At 42.3% G+C, this 23127-nt stretch overlaps 4 protein-coding genes and 1 pseudogene across 4 annotated transcripts; 1 reads left to right on the forward strand and 4 right to left on the reverse strand.

Moving 5' to 3' along the window:
- Positions 1 to 538: 538 nt before the first annotated feature.
- LOC145490083 (uncharacterized) lies at positions 539 to 1184 on the reverse strand (annotated as a pseudogene).
- Positions 1185 to 2735: 1551 nt separating this feature from the next.
- LOC145490082 (uncharacterized) lies at positions 2736 to 3999 on the reverse strand. The gene has a single exon (XM_081469188.1). It carries the CDS (start codon positions 3578 to 3580, stop codon positions 2768 to 2770), a length of 813 nt encoding a protein of 270 aa, XP_081325314.1. The 5' UTR covers positions 3581 to 3999; the 3' UTR covers positions 2736 to 2767.
- Positions 4000 to 4125: 126 nt separating this feature from the next.
- Positions 4126 to 8381, forward strand: LOC145489268 (uncharacterized). The gene is made up of 2 exons (XM_081468232.1): positions 4126 to 5883; positions 6819 to 8381. Exons 1-2 carry the CDS (start codon positions 5525 to 5527, stop codon positions 7306 to 7308), a joined length of 849 nt encoding a protein of 282 aa, XP_081324358.1. The 5' UTR covers positions 4126 to 5524; the 3' UTR covers positions 7309 to 8381.
- Positions 8382 to 8389: 8 nt separating this feature from the next.
- LOC145489267 (actin, cytoplasmic-like) lies at positions 8390 to 13762 on the reverse strand. The gene is made up of 3 exons (XM_081468231.1): positions 11979 to 13762; positions 11798 to 11905; positions 8390 to 10925 (listed from the first exon to the last, which is right to left on the reverse strand). The coding sequence occupies exons 1-3, from the start codon at positions 12228 to 12230 to the stop codon at positions 10161 to 10163; spliced, it is 1125 nt and encodes a 374-aa protein (XP_081324357.1). The 5' UTR covers positions 12231 to 13762; the 3' UTR covers positions 8390 to 10160.
- Positions 13763 to 18808: 5046 nt separating this feature from the next.
- Positions 18809 to 22033, reverse strand: LOC145491372 (actin, cytoplasmic-like). The gene is made up of 3 exons (XM_081470555.1): positions 21610 to 22033; positions 21417 to 21527; positions 18809 to 20115 (listed from the first exon to the last, which is right to left on the reverse strand). Exons 1-3 carry the CDS (start codon positions 21862 to 21864, stop codon positions 19351 to 19353), a joined length of 1131 nt encoding a protein of 376 aa, XP_081326681.1. The 5' UTR covers positions 21865 to 22033; the 3' UTR covers positions 18809 to 19350.
- Between the last annotated feature and the right edge of the window lie 1094 nt (positions 22034 to 23127).

A 23127-nucleotide genomic window follows, 5' to 3' on the forward strand; every position in this document is an offset into this window, starting at 1 on the left:
AATAGACAGGAGATGAAAGTCAGCTAATGAAATCATTCAAGGTGTTAAAAAAGTAAAGGCATCAATCGCACCATAGTTCTATTAACTATGATAGCACTCACATAATCTTTGATTACTGCTAGTTTATTGTGTAAATACTCCGTTATTTATTTAGATGACCGAGTTTCCCGGAAAAGAATTTGAAACCACGGCGATTACATAACACTATGTCCTATGTTATGCGGTGTTATGAGATCAGTCTGGGCTACAATGCTTCTATATATTGTATATAATGCATTATATAACACGTATCTTTCAATGTAGCAAGACTACGGATTATTTGATCTACACTAATTAATCATACATCTCTAAACCCTGAGATGAGCACAGCCAAAGTCTATTCCTACCTCTTAGTATCTGGCTACAAAATCTAAAGAACGCAGATTGTTCTTATTGATACTTATGTTTGTGAAGTACATGTAGTATTTCTCACGAGAATGGAATAATGTTTTCCTCTGATTTTATGATTTCAACGGCATTACATTGTTTGCATTTCAATTTAAGTGGAAAATGCATCTGAGATAAAGGCGTCTAGTTCTCGAGCAAAATCATCCTCATCGGACATGTTCTTTTCCAAGTCATCCGCCATCTCTCTCAGCTTTTTCACTGCGTCCGGTTCTTTATCCTTCTTTCCTTTCCGAGCTGCATCGATTTCTATCGAGGTGGTTACCAAAGTGTACAGGTCCTATAGTAGGAGAACGGCGTTTAATGCGAAACCGCCAGTATGAACGACCCTGCCTGCTACACTGAGACCTCGAAACAAAGCTTCGCTGCCTTCGGTGGCAGCAATGCCAGCGATCCTGGCTCCAGTATCCAGTATCTTTCTGAATGCAAGCCTGTGCGATCAAAGATCCAGCATTTGTTACTCCTCCGGCAGCCCCCACTCCCAAACCAACCGCACTGAGTATAACAGAGGCCCCAAACGTAACGAAAGAAAGGCCAAAACCAACTACTTTAAGAACAAATCCGGTAACCGAGGCAGAACTTCCTGCCACCTTTGCGATGTGTACATTATTGTGATGCTCCATTAGTCTATCTGCTAAGGTTCGCAAAGTATGTACGCTTGCTTTTCGCTTTGGAATCCAGTCACGGATCATAACCTTAAGTTGCTCGGCTTGTTCTAAAAGCTTGATTTGTTCCACCATGCTGAGACAATCTGTTTTGCCAAAACAACCAGGACTTTAGGGACCACCTTAGAAACCTTTCGCCAAATCAGTCTGTTTGCTTGATCAATTTTCTATTGACACACAGATAGTGGGATGACGTAATGGATATAAATGCTATTGTCTGATTCTCGGACACGCATTTGTTATGAGAGCAAATTAAGGGTGCTCCGTGTTCCTATTGGACTCCTATTGAGTGGCATTTTCACTTACCACTTGCCGACAGAAAGGTATACGTTGAGCGCCGGACTTGAGCCGGCTCTACCACTACTGATCTCAAGACTTGGGTATGGAATTCATCTACCCTTCATGACGACTAGAACGAATTGCGTAGTTCGAGTAGAGTAATGACGTTTATTATACAATTTAGGGAAGAAATACAATCCTTAGCAAGAAGGGATGATGAACTTTCATGCTTTCTTGATTTCTAGCTATTTACTCGATCAGGTTACAACTTGTCTGGAGCCGCCTCTATTTCTCGGAAATCATGACACAGGGTATAAATCACTTTTATTCTAGAGTCCTCTATAGCCGTCTGTATTTTTGCGTTGTCAAGCTAGAGGTGAGACGCCTTCCCATACTTTCCCATACTTCGCATAATGATTATGCGGCACTGTGATAGTTATGTCTATCGAGCGTAATAGCAAGATATTTTGTCTTCCAGCGTAAGCAAAATCTTGGGAAATTCCAACTGTTTTCCGTAGCATGCAAAGTGTTTTCTCAACGTCTTCGTTGCCTCATCGAGACGAAACTGATCCTGTACGGTTTAAGAAAGCCTGGTAGCCTATGCTATAAAGTGTCCGACTCAAGTCAAGGTTTCTAGTAAATCTATAGTCACCCTCAATATTACTTTTTCAGGAAAAAAAAAAACACACTGCTTCCGAATATAGGTGTGCATTTTGAGGAACTAGATAGGGTCTTAACCTTGAAAGCAATGTATGAAAGTATACCCTGCCTCGATAAACGTGCTTCAATGGGTTAAAAATCGAAAAAAAAAATTGTATTTTGTGCTGCCATTGTATTTCAATAACAGCTAGGTATTTACGCTTAATAATACATAGTTTGTCGCTGAGAGTTTTTGACTTGGTTGTATTTTGTGTGAGTCTCAGAAAGACTTCTGATTAACCACGATTGAAGTCACCACCCTCTGTAATACGTTTAGATGACCGAGTTTCCCGAAAAGCACTAGAAACCATGGCGATTTAGTTCACAAAACACTACCGACATGATGTTATGCGATCACGGTTTACGAGATTAGTCTGGTCTACAGTGCTTCTGTAATACGACAAGAATATTGTATACTATACAATATTCTTTCAGTGTATGAAGACTATATGGATTTATTCATCCATACTGTTCTGTAATTAATCATACAGCTCTAAGCCTCGAGATGATCCCGTCGTTAAAACCCAGAAGTCTGTTCCTACATTATATCGCTCGATTACAAGATCTAAAGAACGCAAATTCTGATTGTTATGTTCGTGAAGCAATATTTGTCTCGAGAATGGAATAATGATTTCCTCTAAGTTTATGATTTTAACGGCATTACATCTATGTATTTCGATTTACTGAGTGGAAAATGCCTTTGAAATGAAGGAATCTAGTTCTCGAGCAAAATCCTTCTCATTGGGCATGTTCTTTTCCAATTCATCCGCCAGCTCTCTCAGCTTCTTCACTGCTTTTGGTTCTTTATCCTTCTTGCCTTTCCGAGCTGCATCGACTTCGATCGAGTTAGTTACCAAAGTGTACAAGTCGACTGGTAGGAGAATAGCGCTGAATGCGAAGCCGCCAATGTGAGCGACTCTGCCTGCTACACTGAGACCTCGAAATAGAGCTTCACCCCCTTCGCCGGCAGCCGTGCCGGCGATCCTGCTTCCAAATCTCAAGCCAGTTTCCACGAAGTTCTTCAGAATAAAAGTACTGGAAATACCCGCCTTTAATCCATTTCCTACTCTGCTTTTCTGCGCGTCTGTTCCGAATTCTGCTAAGAGCTTTTCAATCGCTTTCGTAGCTTCTCGGTCGTCGTTGATGATTTTCTGAGCGGTGGTGAAAGTACCTTTCTGAATGGAAGCTTCTGCGATCATAGATCCAGCATTTGTTACTCCTCCAGCAGCCCCCACACCCAAACCAACCGCACTGAGTATAAGAGAGGCCCCAAACGTTGCAAAAGAAAGGCCAAAGCCAACTGCTGCAAGAGCAAATCCGGCAACCGCGGCAGAACTTCCTGCCACCTTTGCGATACACACATTATTGTGATGCTCCATTAGTTTATCTGCTAAGACTCGCAGAGTATGTACGCTTGCTTTCCGTTTTGGAATCCAGTCTTGGATCATAGCCTTAAGCTGCTCGGCTTGTTTTGAAAGCTTGCTTTGCTCCATCGTGCTTAGACAGTCTGTTTTCCCAAACAACGAAACCTCGAAGCGGCCACCTAGAAACCTTTCGCCGAATCAGTCTATTTGCTTGATCAAGGTTGCTATTGACAAGCAGATGGTGGGATGACGTTATGAATTTGAATGCCATTGTCTGATTCTTGGAAACTCATCGGTCATAGAGACAAATAAAGGTGCTCTGTTTTCTTATTGAGTAGCATATTCATTCACCACAGATAGGTATATGTCGTATATGTTGAACGCCGGACTTTTGCAGGCTCGACCAACTCAAGACTTCAGTGGGCACGGAAGTTATCTACCCATCATAACGACCTTCTTCTAAGTGTTCTTTAGTCGCTAATAATGGAACTGATATCTTTTGTCCCGTTCATCATGGGACATCGCGGCTCGGTCTTGACAATTGATATCTCGATTCATTTCGTTGTCTCTTGTTTACAGTTTCGTATCTATTCGTACAACAGTTAAAAGTTGATTTAACCTAGACTCTAACCGGGAAATAATTTCCAAGTAAAGTATAAAACTAAATGCATGCGTTCATGCACTTCGAGTTTCCAGAGGATGAAACAAACATTAGAAATGAACATAATCAGGTAAAATGACTAAAAATGCCAACTGGCAGGAGCGATGTAGAAAAGGCTAGCAACTAGGTACTTGCAAAGCGCGACGGAGAGGGAAGGGGCAGATTGTGACTGGATATTAGGGGAAAGAAAGCCTCCCTTTCCCGTTCCTTCCCCTTCGATACACTCCTACGGTACACCCGGTCACCTTTTACACCTGTTACGCAGGGTAGAGAACTGAACTACGGACTAATGAGAACAAGCCATCTGGTGAAAGGGTGGGGGATTAACCCGGGACTTCCGAATTACCAGAACGGCTTGTCCTAAACCACTCCTAAAGCATCTGGCTCCGGGGATCGATAACGCTATCTACCGGATAAATCACTATCCAGTAGATAGCGTGGTTTCTATTCTTAACACTTACGGATATTGGCTAGCGAGGATGACGTTATCCACAATATCTATCCTTTGAACAACTAAGCCCAGGCAAATACTCCGATAGAGACTGGTATTTACTCTTTAATCGCTATTGTTGGTTTTCACATGACGTCACTAAAATTCGAACTACAAAACTATTGATCTTCCTGGGATTTTACTTAATGATGATGTATAAGAGCAGCTGAAAACTAACATTCATACAAATGTTCGCTCCGAAAAAGTATTATTTTAATGTTTTAGATTTCCTCGAGGGATAAATTCACGCTTTTGTAGCAAAACTCAGTGACAGATGTTTCTGCTGGTTTCCGACCGCCATGTTGGTGCCCATACGGATGGGCACCAGCATGGCGTCTCCATACAAATCTCTATAAATTTGAGTAAAAAATTTCTCCGCATATCTCGCATAAGATAAATTGCTGTGAGCAGAGTTTTGGCGAGAGTCTTTGCATATTTACCTTCTTTCATTTCCCAGATTCTGGACTTTATCTATTGACCGGTTTTGATTTTTATTTTGATCTATTTTGAATTGCGTGACACTGAAAACCAACAATTACCGAAAAAGATCAAGTTAAGCATATAACTACCTTGATCTTCTTTTGATATTACGCAACATCACAATTCTCATTCAATATTTTTACCAAGCAGGAGCCATAATCGTCCCCAATTATGGCTCGTGTACCAAGCTGACTCACAGCTTGTGGTCACCTATGGAGCAGCCCCCTAAGCAGACATTCTTTGGGCTCGTCACGCAATCTTCCTCCCCAACGAAGGAAGATTGCGTGACGAGCCCAAAGAGCGTCTGCGTAGGAAGCCACGATTACAAATTTGTTCACATCGAATCGAGGTTGGGACTGCATGGTCATCTCTAAGAGGAAGTACTAGATGCAAAATTAGACGCTATCAAAACAAAGCAACATAGCGGTTGCAACGTTCCAGTATGGCACTGAAGGAAGAGAACCCAGACGATCTTGTCATTTGCTCGACAGAGCTGACATCTAGTATACAACAGTGGTCGGTTAAACGCCGAGAAACCGTTGAAACGCTGCGAAGCTTGGCAGACGAGCTCATGGAGCATTACAAGAATGTCCATATCGCCAAGGTGTCGGGTTCGTCGGCTTCTATCGGCGGATTCGTTATGCTTGCGACTGGTTTTGGTCTCGCTCCTGTCACTTTAGGGACTTCACTCATTCTCTCAGCCGTTGGAGGAGCCATCTGCGCCGGAGGAGGCGCGACTGTTGCTGGTTCTAGCATCGTACAGACGAAAATTTTCAAGTCAAAGCTTGCAGCTGCACAGGAAACAAGAAGATCTGTTAGATCTTATAACCGCGCTTTTAAAATTTAACTGTTTTCTTAGCACTACAGTCGCAACGCAGTGTACATTCCAAAAGCAATCCTTGATGATTCATTGATTACTGTAGACACCACATTACTTGATCAACACAAACTGTATTATTGCACCATCAGTCGTAACCGGTGTGAAATCTCCGATGACGTAATAGTCTTAATCTGGAACTTTCTTCGGGATACGTATGGGCATGAAGATACGAACACTATTAACAACAGCTTTCTTTCTTAAAAATCACGATTAAATTAAATTGTTTTTTCCCTTGAGTAAAGGGCTAGCAAAGAAGTCACACAAGTCACATAATTCAAGAATTGCGTTATCCACGGTTTTCTTTAGTACGGTGGTTATTTCCCTACCAATGACGTAATCCTTGCACGTTCTGACAAGTTCGTTGCTTGGCTTGCAAATATTTAATTTTCCTTCCGATCTATGAACTGGCTGCGATGAAACCGTCAAAGGATTTACTTCATTTGCGTAAAACCGCAAGAAATACTCACAAAATTACAAATAAATTAATGACCGTCGCTTCTGCCGAAATAAACTTGCAAAGTAAACACGATCGTATTTGTCACGTACCGAAAGTGAAAGCTGCAACGTCAGCGCATTCCATGGCTGACGTAATACCTTTGTTAGCGTATTTATTATTCCCTTTAAATCCAACGCTTTGATAAAACGAAAAGAAAATATATTTTACCCACAAAAAAGAAAACAATATCCGTAAAATTGTCCGTGTATTTATGTTTTAACAGCTTCTGGCGGAAAAACATCACAAGTTGCGTGACTCAAAGTTTGGCCGAGCGGAGGTCTGCGTCTGGTCACCGACAAAAAAAAAAAAAATAAACCACGGGTAAACCTAGAACCGCGCTCGGCCCATGGCCGCGCGGTTAATTATCGACGCCGATCGCAAAGCTCAGGAACCTGTTCAAGAACTCCTGGACGATCTTTATCGCCAAGTGTCCAAGAAATCATTGGGCAGTATGAAAAATCAGCTCGCGTGTAATTTAAGCGTGGCTTTGCTAGTTAAAAACCTCGTTGATGTGAGCAACGGGATGCATTTAACCGGCGTTAGTGTTGCTTCGACAGTAGCAAGCGAGGGAGCTGACGGATTACTCAGATCCATTGGCATAGCGGGTAACACTGCACGGATTGGAATATTCGCAGTTAGTGTAGTGCTTCTCCCTCTTGACATTTATACAATGGTGAAGTCATTGACGGAAATCGATTCGGTTCGAAAAGGAAAGAAAGAAAGCGAGCCGGAGGCAGTGAAGAAACTAAGAGATCTGGCAGATAATTTGGAGAAGGAAATGGACGAAATACTTCGGGCTGTCGACGAGTTCCAGCAAAGTGAAATGGCCTCGAAAATGGCCCAAACTTAATATCTTTGCTGATATAAAGAAAAAACTCAATAAAGAAACGCAGTTTGGTGCGTGGTGGTAACTGTAGTGTGTGGACGATATTGAGGATCAAGGGCATTTTATACCACATGAACATCAATAATTTTTATTCACAATTTATATTTAAAAATACTCGCAGTTCTATTATGAACTTGCAGGGAACCGTCAAAATAAGGGAATAAAGCAAGATAGTAGACGGAGATTACATATTAAAGCAGCTTTAGAGGCATTTAGATCCTTGAGTAGTTGCGACGGATTCGTCGAGTGAGCACGATTTCCATAAATATAACTATTGACGAGTGTAGATTTGCATATTGAGATACAAGTGTCAATACGTCACCAAGGCATCCTTGGAAACGGCGAAGAATTGGATAAAAATAGACACCTTACACATTGACAGGAGAGGGTTAACTGCTGTACCAGCTATGATAAACAAATGAGCTGCCAAAAATGTTGCCACCTGTCTGTACTTTATTGTTCAAACGACAAGAATTGTTGGTTAATTTTAGTTACGTAATTATATGAGCTATCTGAATTGTGATGTGACTGCATGGGGACAAAGGAGCGGTCTTCTCTTGAGCGTCGAAAGTGATTCGCATTTGCTTTGGTTTTATTATGCTATTTGATTGGTTCACAAAACTCCCGCCACTTCCTTATCCAATCAGAAGTGAAACCGAAACAAACCGTGTCTAGCTCACACACGTTTCCCTGCGCTTTTTCGGATATGTGTATTTGCTTCAAGTTTTGATTGGTTCACTGTAATGTGTGTATCTGTTCAAATGATTACCTTGGTTTTGCTTGCCGACACTCAGTTGAAAACCATTCTATAGTATAGAGAACAGCCTAAACCCTATGTTTTTCTTTTCAAAGTCTGTGCATTGTCCGCCATATTTGAGAAAGTAAATTACAATATGATTACAAATATCAAATCTACGAGACAAGGAAGCCCAGAGGAAGGTATTTTTTCTACCACGTTCACGTTGCTTTATTAGGTACCATTAAGCTCCTTAGCCAGTTGTTACCCAGTTTTTAAGCCTGTTACCTGTCCTGTTGTCCCGGGGGGGGGAGGGGGGCGGGGGGGAGTCCATGTAAAAAGGACGGGGATGTTCGTCGAAAATTTTGAACTGAAACAACCCCTAAGAGGTTAGCCTGCGAACGCAGACGTATTTCCGGCTGTCGCTTGTCTCCGCAGAAAAATAACGTTTGCGAACCCGAGCCAGGGAACGATTTCTGTGACGTAGGAATTTTAAGCCAATCACAGTTTAGCTCAAGTAACCCCAGAACTACTGCGCGAGGTATTCGCTGCGAGGAGCACTCGAGTTTCATTGTATCATGGAATCTGATTGGCCAAAGAGAAACAAAAGTCATTACGTCACAGAAATCGTTTCCTGGCTCGGGTTCGCAGACGTTATTTTTCGGCAGACACAAGCGAGAGCCGGAAATACGTCTGCGTTTGCAGGCTACTAGGAGGTACCAAGATCCTGTTCTGTGGGGTGGCTTTCATAACTTTCAAAAGCGATAAAGACGATCGATTGCTTCAGATGCCTTCTACTCGTGAAGTTTATGAAAGAATTGTCATAAATCTCTATCCTGTTTAACAGGAGTTGTTCATTATACCCTACAAGCTACCGCAAAAGCTCTCACTGTGGATCTTTTGAGCCCGAACACTCTTAAGAGGCACCAAAACCGCTTTCTAACCCCCCCCCCCCGCCCCTGAAAGGTACGACGAGCAACGTCGTCCCTTTCATATGAAAGTCCCTCCCGTGCCTGTTGTCTTGATATTCCACCGAAAATGAGGTGACTGTCGTGGGGTAACTGACAGTTGCATTACACGTGTATACATGTCCGAAATTACTTGGAGGAAAGGCTATCGTAAAATCACGATGATACCTGCTCCTGAAAATTTCTCGACGAAAAACGTCTCAGACCCAACTCGGCTCTTCCGATAACAAGCTATTTCGAATACAAGTCTGAGGCCCCAATTGTAAGAGACGTTTTGTGTTTAATGTCAGACATCCAGTAAGTTCAGAGAAATTGTTTTGTGCTTGATATCCGGCATTATGTCACGACTGTTTCGATTTTCGACGCAAAATTTAATCCGACAAGAAACCCCTCAGAAAAAGTCACTTAACATAGTTTGAACAGTAATAAGCTCTGCCAAGAGAGCACGAAGCAAACGAAAGTCCACCAGAACAAAAAAAAGGCCAAGAGAGTAGAAAACATCTCTGCTATGAAACGTCTTTTAAAAATCAAAACATATAAATGACTTTTCGCCATATTTCCCGCCGTGTCGTCTCTGGTAGTTTCGAGAGAGTCGCTTGGACTGTCCACGCGTCGTGCGAGTAACATTCGCGGAAGAACTGGGTACCATGTCTAAAAATAACTTGGGAGGGATTACGTTTAGTATAAGGCCTCAATGGGGGATTCAGTCTCTTCCCTTGATAATCTCCTGGTTGTAGTCTTGCTGGCTACTTTACTCCACAACTCCCAATTTACAGAGAGCGCCTCATAATTCTGAGATGGCGGTGAAGAATTGCAAGTGGTTCCATTCAGATATTTGGACTGCATTTCTAGACGTTCCGTTTATTTCGAAAATTTTCCGGTCTGTCGAGTGAAAATTGACTTTACATTTGCATTCTGACCGAAATTTTCGTAATTTTTGTGAGGATGGTAACGGTTCTAATCAGCAAGTTCTAATCAGCTTGGCCGCCACGTCTTAGTGAGTTCACTCTGCCGGGATTGGTTGCAATCCCTGCACTCAACACAAATTATGATATTTTTAAACTAAATAATGTTTTTGTTCGTGAACAGAGTATGGAAAAATATAATTCTCACTAAGCACATTTGTGCTCGACAAGTGCAGGACCAGATTCGTCATATTGTTGTTTAGTAATCCACATGGACTGAAAATCGGACATCGAGGCCAAGATCGATCCACCAATCCAGACGGAGTATTTACGCTCAGGAGGAGCAATGATCTTGATCTTCATTGTGGGGTGAGCTAGAGCTTTCTGCATTCTCTCAGCGATTCCTGGAAACATGGTGGAACCACCAGCTAAGACAATGTTGGCGAACAGGTCTTTTCGGATTTCCACGTCGCACTTCATGATGGAATCGTAAGTGAGCTTATGGATACCGGTTGAACCGGAGGAACCGGTTTCAGTCATGTAAGGCTGGAACAGCGCTTCAGGACATCTGAAACGCTCGTTGCTAATGGTGATGACCTGTCCGTCGGGTAGCTCGTAACTCTTCTCCAAGCTGGAGCCGGAGGCAGCAGTCTGCATTTCTTGCTCGAAATCGAGAGCAACATAGCAAAGTTTTTCTTTGATGTCACGCACGATCTCACGCTCGGCTGTGGTAGTGAGGGAGTAGCCACGCTCGGTCAGAATCTTCATGAGGTAGTCTGTCAGGCTGCTGCCGGCCAAGTAAAGACTAAGAACATTTGGGCGAATGGCAAAACCGTTGTGGACAGGAACTGCGTGACTAATACCATAACCACTCTCCAGGACGATGCCATCTGTACGGCCCGAGCTGTACAGAGACAACACGGGGGCTAGGGCTAAATACATTGCTGGCGAATGGAAGGTCTCGAACATGATCTACCCAAAGAAAAATAAATAGAAATCTATGTGAGGACGACCTTGCAATGTTAGCTCAATGTTAGCTATCATTAGAACAAGATGTCACGCAACCAAGCTGAAAAACGATATCCCACAAAATATCGTAATTTTTAAACGAAGTAAATATGGTCGTCGCTTTTCTTTGATCTACGAAAATACATGTTACAACACAAATTTAAGACACCGTACTGAAATTGCCAATTTAAACCGAAACATCGTGCCCGAGGGCATCTGACTGAAAACCTAAAACAGCCGTCCTTATTCCCAGCATTCCGAAGCAGTGAGGTCTTTATGGTCCTTTATCAAAACAAGGCCACCTGCAGCCTCACCCGCCATTCAAAGGCCAGGTCACTGAACAGACAACTTAAAGGTTGTGCTCTTAATAACTCAAGTTTGTACGATTCCCATACGAACACAGTATTTCTCAGAATGATAGCTAATGACAAGAGATTATGAACGCTCTTGCTATAAATAATTAGTTGTTTTAACGGGTTATGCTTCCACGCACGTCTCTGGCAGTCACGCAATCTTACTTTTCGTCACGTGATGCTGAACAGCAAATTACTTTTTTTCGTCTGTATACGAAAAGCCTTTCAAAGGAAATTATACAATGACTCTATAAAAACCTGGCGACGTTATCAGTACCACTCGATAAATAAACGAGTTGAAGAAAATGAACAAAAATACTGGAATAACCCGCACCCGACATTAACAACTAGTCTAGAGCCTATTTTGCCAGACTTCAGAAAATGTAGCTTCTTCTCGCACGGGTTTTTATTGTAGCCAACGCCATGTTGCAATTACTGAATGGACCAAATCACAAATAAACCTGCACGAATCATGAATTTTACCTGGGTCGTCTTTTCTCTGTTGACTTTCGGGTTGAATGGAGCTTCAGTCAGCAGAACTGGGTGTTCCTCGGGATGAACACCTAGTTTACCAAACGTGTAACGCCAAAGCTACGATGAAATATTCACAATCAGTTACAAGCACTGCCACAGCTCTGCCTGATCAAATCTTAGTTCAACTAACCATCTCCATATCATCCCAGTTGGTTATGATCGAGTTCTTGATGGGAAATGTAAGATCCAGATTACAACTCGAGTGCAGAGCATCCTTTCCGATGAACGGGTCATCTCGATCGGCTACTTCTTGAAATTTAGCGGATTCTGGATAGCCAACAACAGAAGTTAAAACTGTATGGGGAGTTTCTTCCCTCGCAAATCCCGCCTTAATGGTATCTGATCCATTGTCCAACACCACGGCTGTTTTGTTAGCCGACATTTCGATCGTGCGACTTCAATTTCTGAGCAAAACAACTTTGGTCCGTGTTCCGCTAGTCTCCTACGCAAACGCAATGTGGGCTCGTCACGCAATCTCCCCTCCACTCACTTTGGAGGGGGAAGGAAGATTTCGTGACGAACCCAAAACCCGTTAGTGTGGCCTGTCCCGCAATCTTTTGTTTGTCGTGGAACGTATGCTCACAGAGATTCACGCATGCCTCAGGGAAGGGGGTACTCTAAACAGACTACAGAGGGAGGATATGCCTGAAAGGGATGCGTTCTTTCGGCTGGAGGTATTTCAAAGGGTATGGATTTCCCTAGGCTCGATTTTCCAAACTGAAGTTCAGAAAGAAAATTGTCAGGTGATTATATCTAGAACAGAGATACCTAAATGGCTGATTCAACCAAGAATTTTAAGGGGCTACTGGTAAATTTTCCAGGTCTGTGAAAGGGATGCCATCTTCTATAGACAGTATATCAATCGTTACCCTTTTATTTTGAGTCTGGGACAGAAAAAGTAAGAGTTCGGGGCGGAACTCCCACGTTTAAGTGTTTGATAGCTACCGTAAATATTCGAATTAGCGCCCGGGGAGCGCTTATTCGAGGAGGACGCTCATTTAATTTTTCCCAAATCGTAGCCTGACATGATCATTTTTTTAAATGTATCATCTGCGCGTAAACACAAACATAAGCTGTTTATTGACATAAAAACCTGATCCCAAAGTTTAAATCGCGGCACCGTTAGTATTTAACGTGTTCAACGTGTCCACTAAACGTGTTCACAAACTGAAACAATGTACAAATCTAATACTACATGACGAAAACTATATACCCTTTGTTGTCTCATTACTCGCCCACAAAATGGGGGAAGGGGAGGGGGCGCTTATTTGAGAGGGCGCTTATTTTAAATTTCGGCCGATAGGAGGGGCGCTTATTCGAAGGGGGCGCTTATTCGCGCGGGAGGGGGGGGGGGGGGGCTAATTCGAGGATTTACGGTACTGGGTTTAAGTCCTCTACCGTTGTCCGAGACTGTAAACTTACCCTAACACTTTGCATTTTTCTGTTTTTCTGCCACATCCCACAAGTGGAAGTGTATAAGGCCGATACACACGAGGGGTTTTGCTTCAGGAGCATGCTCCAAGGTCAATTTGCACGACTAGTCCACACTGGGAAGCATAGTGTGGGAGCTTGCTCCATATTATTGTACACACGAAGGAGCGTTTTCAAGTTTGTTTAATTTCCCCCGGGATCTTGCTCCCAAATATTTAACCGGTTTAATGTTGTGGAACATTTTGTAGTGTGGAAATTCTGCTCCCGGGAATGAACTGCGCCCACGAAATCGTTGGTACACACGGAGAAGCTTTGCTCCCGAAGCGTGCCCCTGGAGCAAAACCCCTCGTGTGTATCGGCCTTGATACTTCGTTGGGTACCCTTCCCCCGCCGCCCTGATCGCTTGCCTGGAAGTTTTTACCCCTATAGTGGCGCTAAATGGTAACGTTCCGTAGCTCTAAAATAGACGCTACAAAGGTAACTCTCTCAGGGACCGTTCATTTTTTATAAGGTAGGGGGGGCTGGTGGGATTTGGGGGGGGGCCATGCGAAAAAAAATGGCTTTCGAGCGGGGGCCATCCTAAAAAAATAAGGGAAAAAGGGGGGGTCACGTGAAATATTTTAGTAAAACTTTGAAATAGCATAATGTTTGAATATCAAAAAAATTGCTATAGAATAAACATAGAAGGCAGGATATAAATTTATTACAAACTTTCCTTCTGCTTTAAAAAAACGTTTGGCGACAAAAAGCATTTGTAGCTACTGAAAAGAAGTATTTAACACTTATTTTCGAATGCAACTTTCACTGGCAGTCATCTTCATCTCCGCTGCCATCGAGTTCTTCGTCGCCGCTTGTGCTGCTATGGGAGTCTCTTTCACCAATGCTGCAAGAAGCAGCAATGCTTTCCGTCAGAGTGTACTCTTCAGGGTACATGAAAGTGTAAACATAATCTCTGACTTCCCGCTCAAGGTTGGTGGTGATTCTGCTTCGTGCAGCATTGGTGAAATAATTCCCTTCCAAGAGCTGTGCGATGTATGGCCCATCTCTTCTAAATATCGACGTGGCAACATCCTCAACTTTAAGACACTCTTCTGGGACGGCCGTTCTAGGAGGGTACACAAGGCATTGTGGAAGATCATTTCCTAGCGGGTTTCCAACACAGATTCCATAAACTCGTTGGACGTTGTTTTCAGTCCGCTTCCTCTTTCTTTCATTTGACTTTCTGCGGTTTTCTTTTTTCCTTCTCCTTTTGTGATGTGCTGTTTGAGTATGCCTTTGAATATGCTGTTATAATTGCTCTTCTTATTTTCTAGTGCTTCCATGTCCTGCGTGACCTTCGTCAACTTAGCTTCTGTACATTTGATCTGTTTTACATTAAAACTGTGGGCAAATTCTTCGCCCTGCTTTAAAGCAAGCCCATTGGACTGAAAGAGTGTGGAATCTCGTTCCTTTACATCTTTCAATATGACATTCAACTTTTCCACCATTGCTCTGTGCTCTTTGATGGAGAAGTTCAGTTTTCTTCCATCACTGGGCTTCAACTGGTACCCTTGCATGGAAAACTCGCTCGCCCTTTCTGAACAGCCATCTGCACCTAGAAAAATTGCTTCTTTTGCATGTAAGATGTCAAACTGCCTGGATCGTTCAGCTGTAAACCTTTTCTTAAACGACTCGTCGCTTTCGCCATTATTGCCCATTTTGGAATGAGCTTCTTTCATGATGCTCATGTAGTAATGCGCTCTTTCCCCGATTGGATTAACAATATAAAGAAGAAAGAGCATGGAAGTGGCAGGCTGGTTTTATCTGACCCAGAGAGCGTTGCTCTATTTGCAGATAAGTTTATTGTCAAATCGAAGTTTGTGGTAGATTATCTTCAGCATCTTGAAGTGCTGGAATTTAAAAGGAAAAAGAGAGCAGGAGAAAAGGCAAAGTTAAGTAGGGAGGAGGATTATCCTTGGACTGAGTTGTGCGAAGATCTAACCAAGCTTAAAAAGCTACGTGTTCCAGAACTAAACAAGTACTCAAACCACCACGGGCTGAAGCAGCATTTGAAAAGCAGCAAGAGTGAGAAAGTAAAGGCAATTGTAAGACATTCATGCTTGTAGCAGAAGAGTCCTCTCAGATCAGAGCTGGCCAACCAACACTGAGAAATGCCAGGACATTGACACAAAATGACAACAGGGCAAGTGCTGACAGCAGTGAAACGGATGAAAGTGACAATGATGAGTATGACAGTGATGCCATTGACTCTGGGGGAGAAGATGACACAAGAGACGTCATTCTTGCATTCATCAATTCAGATGAGGAAGATGCCAATGAGAGGCCAAATGCCACACGCTCAGGGCGAGCCATAACTAGGAGATCCGAAATTGACTTCTCTTTCTTTTGATTTGTTTTTTAAACAACAGCTCTCTGTCGTATAGAGATTGTAAATATTGTCTTCATAGTGAGTACAATAACGTGAAGTAGGGGGATAATAGAGAAATATTAAAAAAGTTGAAATCTAAATATTGTTTGTTCAATTTTTTTTTGGGGGGGGGTCATCCCAAAAAATGACCGCTATAAGGGGGGGTCATGTGAAAAAATTGGTAAGCTGAGGGGGGGTCATGCGATTTTTAAATGGTGCTTCCCAAATCCCACCAGCCCCCCCTCCCTCATAAAAAATGAACGGTCCCTCAAGTGGACACCACAATAAGGCGGACACATCCTCATAGCAGACATGCTGTCTCGCTTGTCCCGACTAATTCACTTGTTTTTCTGTGACTCAACTAGCAACTGTCTTCAAAGTGGACATCTCTCTCAGGTGGACAGCTAGACTCGTTCCCGACTGTAAGTATTAGAGAGAGATGAAGTTTGGTTTCTACAAAAAAATGGTCTGAAAGGGAGCTAAATGGGAATGGTCTTTAGAAAAAATATATATTGCTTTTTATCTCTCTCAAAGCTATTTCAGGTCTGAAAAAAGGTGATCATTTTTTGGGTCACGTATGAAATATAATATGGAAAGTTTTATATCTTGGGACGAAACAGAACCTATACCCGGGCGAAACACATTTTCTTTTACACACCTTAACTTACGCTTATTTTGGATGACAGGAAAAAGTACGAGCGGGGTAGAAAGATGTGCGAGTATTATTCGTTCATAATGAAATTAAAAAGAGACCCTTCTTTGTTTTTCTTAAGATCTATAAAGGTTGTTCCCTTTAAATAAGGTGTCTTATCAGCCAGAGAATATATTTCCCCTTGATTAAGTATGGTAGAAATATGGACGGGTTTGATGGCTTCAGTGGTGCAACCTCAGTTTCGCTTCTTCGACCCCACAACTTCCCTGGGAAATCATGGAATCACTGTTAACCTAGCCTCCCACGAAGACATTCTTTGGGCTCGTCACGCAATCTTCCTCAGCTAAATGTCACACCCCTTCGTCAATTCACAGTCCGCAATCTTGGAGACAAATAGCAATTAATACAAACGCTAAGGATAGAGGTTGTTGCCGAGGAATTCCAAACGGCGCGGCCCTGAACAGGGAAAGAAACAGAAAAATGGAGACAAGACGGAAAGCAGAAAATATTCACGCCAGGATGACGTCTAATGAAAGCACACGGAGGCGAAACGCGAGAGTCGTTCGCGCATGCCTGACGCACGTGCAACTCACATTTCACCTCTACCCTTTGGTAAATGGTTTCACGTCACACGCTTAACTTTGAAAGACGAACTTTTTACAGGATGATAAAGTTTCATGTTCTTTTAATCCGTCGGAAAAATAAGACGTGTCACACAAAATATCTCGGGGAAAAAGTATTTGCAACAAAAAATCGCACGAAACTTGAGCCATATCTGTTATGCAATATTCCATTTCCCAACCATCTAACCCGAAAGATTTTTTTGTTTTTGGTATCCCTTATCTTGTAAAACACGTTCATATGGGACTAACATTCACTTGTCGCATAACACGATCTCTACATAAAAAACAAGAAGATCTGTTAGATCTTATAACCGCGCTTTTAAAATTTAACTGTTTGCTTAGCACTACCGTCGGAACGGAGTGCACATTCCAAAGTAGTCATTGATGATTCTTTTCTTACTGTAGACATCACATCACTTGATCAACACAAACTGTATTATTGCACCATCAGTGGTAGCCATTGACAAATCTCCGATGACCTAATGGTCTTAATCTTTGTAGAACTTCCTTCGGGATATGTATGGGCATGAACGATATAAATGACACGATAATAACACTATTAACAACAGCTTTCTTTCTTAAAAGTCATGATTAAATTTAATTGGTGTTTTCCACGAGTAAAGGGCTAGCAAAGTAGTCACACAAGTCATATAATTTAATAATAAAACTCTATCCCGACCGATGTATCGATTTTGGTCACTCCAGTGACCACAGATTGAAAACGTGACAGAAAATTGGCGTTACTTTCGATTCTCACCAAATTTGGACAGTGGGATGATCTCATCATTAGCCAATTATAGGCCATCTTTCAGCTCTTTTCGTCATATCCCCCCCACGGGAGAATTTTGTCAAGTTAGCTAATTTAGTATGCAAGCCAACGTAATGGCGGTCACTGTCGACGAAATGTCTATTTGCTCAAAAATTGCGGCCAAATCTTTCGGAGATAGAAGTCAAGACATTTGTAAGGATACAGAAAGTAATTTGGGACCAGTTGCTGGCTTCTAAGACTGAATTTATCCAGAAGTAAGCTGTATTTTCGTTTTCGTGCCGAAAGCCACGCGATGAATTAATATTATCGGCTTTTTCTGCTGTCTTGTTCTGTTTTTTCTCTTGGTCTTTTTTGTAGTCCGCCGAGGCCAGTCTTTCGTCTAAATCAGTTGAAAAAAGTTCGAAAAAGATGTTCCCATTCAAGTTTAAGCTCTCAGCCGATAATTCTGGAGTTTTTTGGCCGAAACGTCAGCTTTGTTATCTTCGTGTTTTTCGGTTGCTATGGGCGACCATGGCTTCCTTTGTTAGGTCAAGTCTAGGGAGTGAGGTCACAAAAAATTCTAATTAATTCTGGTTTTGTTCGATTTCTATGAAATTTTAACACGATAAAGCTGGATTGTTAAGGAAAGATTTACCGCCTGCCAATGTGTGGTAGCTATTAACGCTTAAGTGATATATCGCTTCGAAATCAGGGTTTCGAAGAGATTTTTTTGCAACGTGTGGGTTCGGCGTGATTTTGTAATCGGAGGTTTTTGTTGACCCCGAAGGAAAAAATATCCGAAAAAGGTCATTTCATCGATGATTCAAACGAATATAAATATGTATATGTTCCGAGCGAAATTTCTGCTGAAAAAATATAATTTTTGACGAACGCTGGGTTTTTAATTTTTTTCCCGCGAAAGTCAGTATCGGAGATGAGATTTATTAATGTTTCAACAGCTTTTGGCGAGTAAACATCACAGGTTGCGTGACTCAAAATTTGGCCGAGTGAAAGCTTGGCTCTGGTCGCATACAAGACGAAAAAAAAACCACGTGTAAACCATGAACCGCGCTCGGCCCATGGCCGCGCGGTTAACAAAACACGCGCGTTTATTCGTAATGCACTCGCGCAATCAGTACGCAAAGAACTAGCCTGCGAGCAGCGAGCAGGCTCACCTTTGAGTCACGCGCGCGAGTAGTGAAGAGCAAAGCGATCTGGCGGGAAGGAGTCTGCCTTCGCCGCTCGATTTCGCGTTCGCGGCTACGCCTCGCGCGCTTGTGCTCCAACGTGAGCCTGCTCGCAGGCTAGCAAAGAACCGACCCTCGCGCGTCTCTCTTCCCTTCACAATAAGGACACAAGAACGTTGATGGAAACATAAATTATATAATTTTTCCAAAAATCAATCTAACAGTTATGTCACATCTTACAAGATTCGGAGAGAGGAAAGGCATTAAAAGAAACACATTTGAAACATATGTTATTTATATGTTGTTTAAACTCAAAAACGTCTATCACAACTGAAAATAAAACGCCACTGAGCGGAAAAGTTTACAACTGTTCAAGTGTCCTGTCAAAGTTCTGGCCCGAACTTTGATCAAATATATTTCCAGTCGTTTGGAAAAAGACCTGGAAAAAATGTTCTTAAAAGCATTTTCGGTGAACGATTGCGGGGCCGGATTCATCGTATTCTTGCTTGGAAATCCACATCTGTTGGAAGGTCGACAGCGAGGCCAAGATCGATCCTCCGATCCATACAGAATATTTACGCTCAGGAGGAGCAATGATCTTGATCTTCATTGTGGGTGGAGCAAGAGCAGTGATTTCTTTCTGCATTCTGTCAGCGATTCCTGGGTACATGGTGGAACCACCAGACAACACTGTGTTGGCGTATAAGTCCTTACGGATGTCCACGTCGCACTTCATGATGGAATTATATGTGGTCTCGTGGATACCTGCAGATTCCATTCCAAGGAAAGAGGGCTGGAACATGGCCTCGGGACATCTGAAGCGCTCGTTGCCAATGGTGATGACCTGACCGTCTGGAAGCTCGTAACTCTTCTCCAAGCTGGAGCTTGAGGCAGCTGTACCCATCTCTTGCTCGAAGTCGAGAGCAACATAGCAAAGTTTTTCTTTGATGTCACGCACGATCTCACGCTCGGCTGTGGTGGTGAAGGAGTAGCCACGCTCGGTCAGAATCTTCATGAGGTAGTCTGTCAAGTCCCTGCCGGCCAAATCGAGACGAAGGATGGCATGGGGAAGAGCGTAACCTTCGTAGATAGGAACTGTGTGGGTTACACCGTCGCCGCTATCCATAACAATTCCTGTTGTACGACCGGAGGCGTAGAGAGACAACACAGCCTGGATAGCTACATACATAGCTGGAGCATTGAAAGTCTCGAACATAATCTGTAAGATACATTTAAAAATATTTGTACAATTTGTACATGTTTACTTATTTATTTTCACATTTATAATTTCTTTATGTCGTGTCCCCAATTAGCAACAATTGTAAATACATGTACCCCCATACACTTTAATAAAGGTTTCAGTGGCGGATCTAGACCTAGCTTAAGGAAGGGGAGGGGGGAGGGCGGTTTTGTTTTGCTTGCCCTGCCAGCTTTTCTTCCTTCTGTGATTGTGTGTTTTTTTACCCAAAATAAGGGGGAAGGGCCCCCGGGCCCCTTCCCTAGATCCGCCACTGGGTTTTGTTGTCGCTGTTGTTGTAAAAAACAAAACGTAATCAAATTAGAGAATAACACAAAGGTCCCCTTAACTAGCAACGTGGAGGAATGGCAATAAGGGGTTTTTTCCCAACCCCAGAAATTAGAAAATCTCGCAAATGACGGTAAAAATTAAACAGCTATTGAATTGAAGTTTTGGCTATGTATTTCATTATTCTTTACTTATTTATTTAACAGTATGTTAAGATTAGGTTCTGTCTATTCGCGCGCGCGCGCGCGTGTGTGTGTTAAGGGATCACCAGCAACAAATATTGAAATAAATATTAAGTCGTTGACAAGAAACTTCGGCTTGGTACGGTGAAAGTCAATTCTCTCTGTTTACTTGCGTCCGCAATTCGTGAAAAACATTTTAAAAAACGAAAAACAACACTGATCTATCTATCTCTTTAGTTATCCAGTCGTTTCTGAATCTGACCAATCATGAGTAAGTCGAACCAAATAAGGCAACAACGAAATTCAGTTTTCAGTCGTATTCGGCGTGTCACGAACACTCACTCTATTTTGCGACAACAAAATCATTTAACACTGCGATAATCTAAATTGTTTATTCTGTTATTCGAAAACGCAATTGCCCTTTTGGTTTTTGTTAAATTGACCATTACTGAGCGATTAGTTCAGGTTTACAATGAACTATTAGCGGGTCCGTGGTTTTTTGTTCAAAGGACGATTTCTTTCACCGAGAGAGTACAATTTCTTTTTGGCATGACAGAAAGGGGTCAATTAATCTTTCAAGCAAATATGCTGGCGTCCGCAAATAAACAACGAATTTGATTTAACTTTGTACACCAACTATAATTAACATCAGTGTCGTTTTATTTTCTAGAGGATAAGTGCACTAATTTCACGATTTAAGTCTGTTAGAAAGATAAAACGGATTATTTCTATGTTTCGGGTACTTGAGCGTGTCGTCTGTTCATTACAGGCGACAAAAAGTAAAGGGATACAAAACAGACGCAAAGAACACACCTGGGTCATCTTTTCTCTGTTAGCTTTTGGGTTGAGCGGAGCTTCTGTCAGCAGAACTGGGTGTTCCTCGGGAGCTACACGCAGCTCGTTGTAGAAGGTGTGATGCCAGATCTGAAATTAGGCAAAATCACCATAAAATAAAATCTATAAAATAAATATTCGATAATTTCAGCAATAAATTTAGATTAGGTACCTTCTCCATGTCATCCCAGTTGGTGACGATGCCGTGTTCGATGGGATATTTCAGAGTCAGAATACCTCTCTTGCTCTGAGCTTCATCGCCAACGTACGAGTCTTTCTGACCCATACCAACCATCACGCCCTGATGTCTTGGACGACCAACGATGGAGGGAAACACTGCACGGGGAGCATCGTCTCCGGCAAAACCGGCCTTGCACATACCGGAGCCATTATCTACAACCAAGGCAGCAACGTCTTCATCGGCCATTTTTGTTTGCTTGGCAGAAAAACAAAAGTACCAGCTACACAGGCGTGTAACAATCTAGTGTCTATCTCTATGGACAACCACACAGAAGTGATAGGCGTGTCAAGATGCTATAGCTTATGAACCTCAGCTACAACCACAGGATAATTTCTTTCGCCTTATTTGGTCATAATTTCAGCTAGTTTTAACCATTGTCCATTCAAAACATTCAACTGGAAAAAACCTGAAAGGCGAGTGACACAAATGACGTAACAACAACGCCGGTCCTCTTTTGCTGTTGTTATGGTGAAAGTCTACCGCACGCGTTATCAACTTATCACCTTTTCGAAAACCGACTCCAGTTATAGCAAGTACTCGGGAATTTTCTTTAGAAGGCGATGCGAAGCTTGGAAAGACCAAAACAGAATTTAAATCTCCTATCCAGTCAGCCTTTCCAGTGTGTCACATGCCATATACGGTTATACTGAAAATTTTCCGCCCTGAAATTTGTCAAATTCAGAAACATTCCACTCACATGGTAATTGCTCAGTTCATAAATAAAATACATGACCTTTCCGACTGAGTGGCTTGGGACAGGCGCGTGCCTGAAAAACACGCGAACTTCTCGGAGGAGAACCGAAACAAACATCTAGAAAATGTATTTTACGAAAAGAGATACTTTTTAAGAATCATTTTGCTACGATTCATGAAAAATTCTATATATGCATTTTCCTACGCGTAAGGTTTTTCTGAAAGCTTCGACAAAGCAGATAAGCGCAAATATGAGACTTCAAAGAATATGACAAAACACTGCAAGTCCACGCACGTGTTGTTTGAAACGAGGGAAGAGAGGGTGGGGTAATTATTTGTCTGCATCAGACAAAAAATCACGCTCTTTCTGTCTGCCTATTGCTGTTAAAACACTGCAAATCGACCCTCATTTGTTCTTCTTAGACATCCTGCTGTTTTAAATAGACCTTACACGCAAAAACAATGAACATTTCCTCATTAAAGGAATATAAGATCTTCTCATCAACAGATAAACGCCGCCGGTAAACTCCGTTTAGGATACCTTCCACCGACAACACCCAGAGTGTTACAGGTCACGCATTTGTCATTTGATAGACTGTGTCTAATGGGAAATACTCAACAGCAAGGGAAGCGAGCATGATGCATTTATGAAGCTATTCCGGTCTAGTTTTCTGGAAAATTTCAAAAGTCTTCTTTACTACTCTTGCAAAGCAAACTTCTCAGAAACATTTTCTAGAATTGATTGTGTCGACAAGC

This window comes from Orbicella franksi, chromosome 6 (genome assembly GCF_964199315.1).
Source record: "Orbicella franksi chromosome 6, jaOrbFran1.1, whole genome shotgun sequence".
NCBI lineage: Eukaryota > Metazoa > Cnidaria > Anthozoa > Scleractinia > Merulinidae > Orbicella > Orbicella franksi.

What these genes read in the sequence shown, in the direction of transcription:
- LOC145490082 (XM_081469188.1), bottom strand. Translation starts at nt 3,580, where the DNA reads ATGGAGCAAAGCAAGCTTTCAAAACAAGCCGAGCAGCTTAAGGCTATG.
- LOC145489268 (XM_081468232.1), top strand. Translation starts at nt 5,525, where the DNA reads ATGGCACTGAAGGAAGAGAACCCAGACGATCTTGTCATTTGCTCGACA. An exon ending in AAGCTTGCAGCTGCACAGGA is followed by an intron (nt 5,884 to 6,818) that starts AACAAGAAGATC and finishes GGCCGCGCGGTT; the next exon opens with AATTATCGACGCCGATCGCA.
- LOC145489267 (XM_081468231.1), bottom strand. Translation starts at nt 12,230, where the DNA reads ATGTCGGCTAACAAAACAGCCGTGGTGTTGGACAATGGATCAGATACC. An exon ending in ACTGGGATGATATGGAGATG is followed by an intron (nt 11,906 to 11,978) that starts GTTAGTTGAACT and finishes ATTTCATCGTAG; the next exon opens with CTTTGGCGTTACACGTTTGG. An exon ending in ACAGAGAAAAGACGACCCAG is followed by an intron (nt 10,926 to 11,797) that starts GTAAAATTCATG and finishes TTCTTTGGGTAG; the next exon opens with ATCATGTTCGAGACCTTCCA.
- LOC145491372 (XM_081470555.1), bottom strand. Translation starts at nt 21,864, where the DNA reads ATGGCCGATGAAGACGTTGCTGCCTTGGTTGTAGATAATGGCTCCGGT. An exon ending in ACTGGGATGACATGGAGAAG is followed by an intron (nt 21,528 to 21,609) that starts GTACCTAATCTA and finishes GCCTAATTTCAG; the next exon opens with ATCTGGCATCACACCTTCTA. An exon ending in ACAGAGAAAAGATGACCCAG is followed by an intron (nt 20,116 to 21,416) that starts GTGTGTTCTTTG and finishes TGTATCTTACAG; the next exon opens with ATTATGTTCGAGACTTTCAA.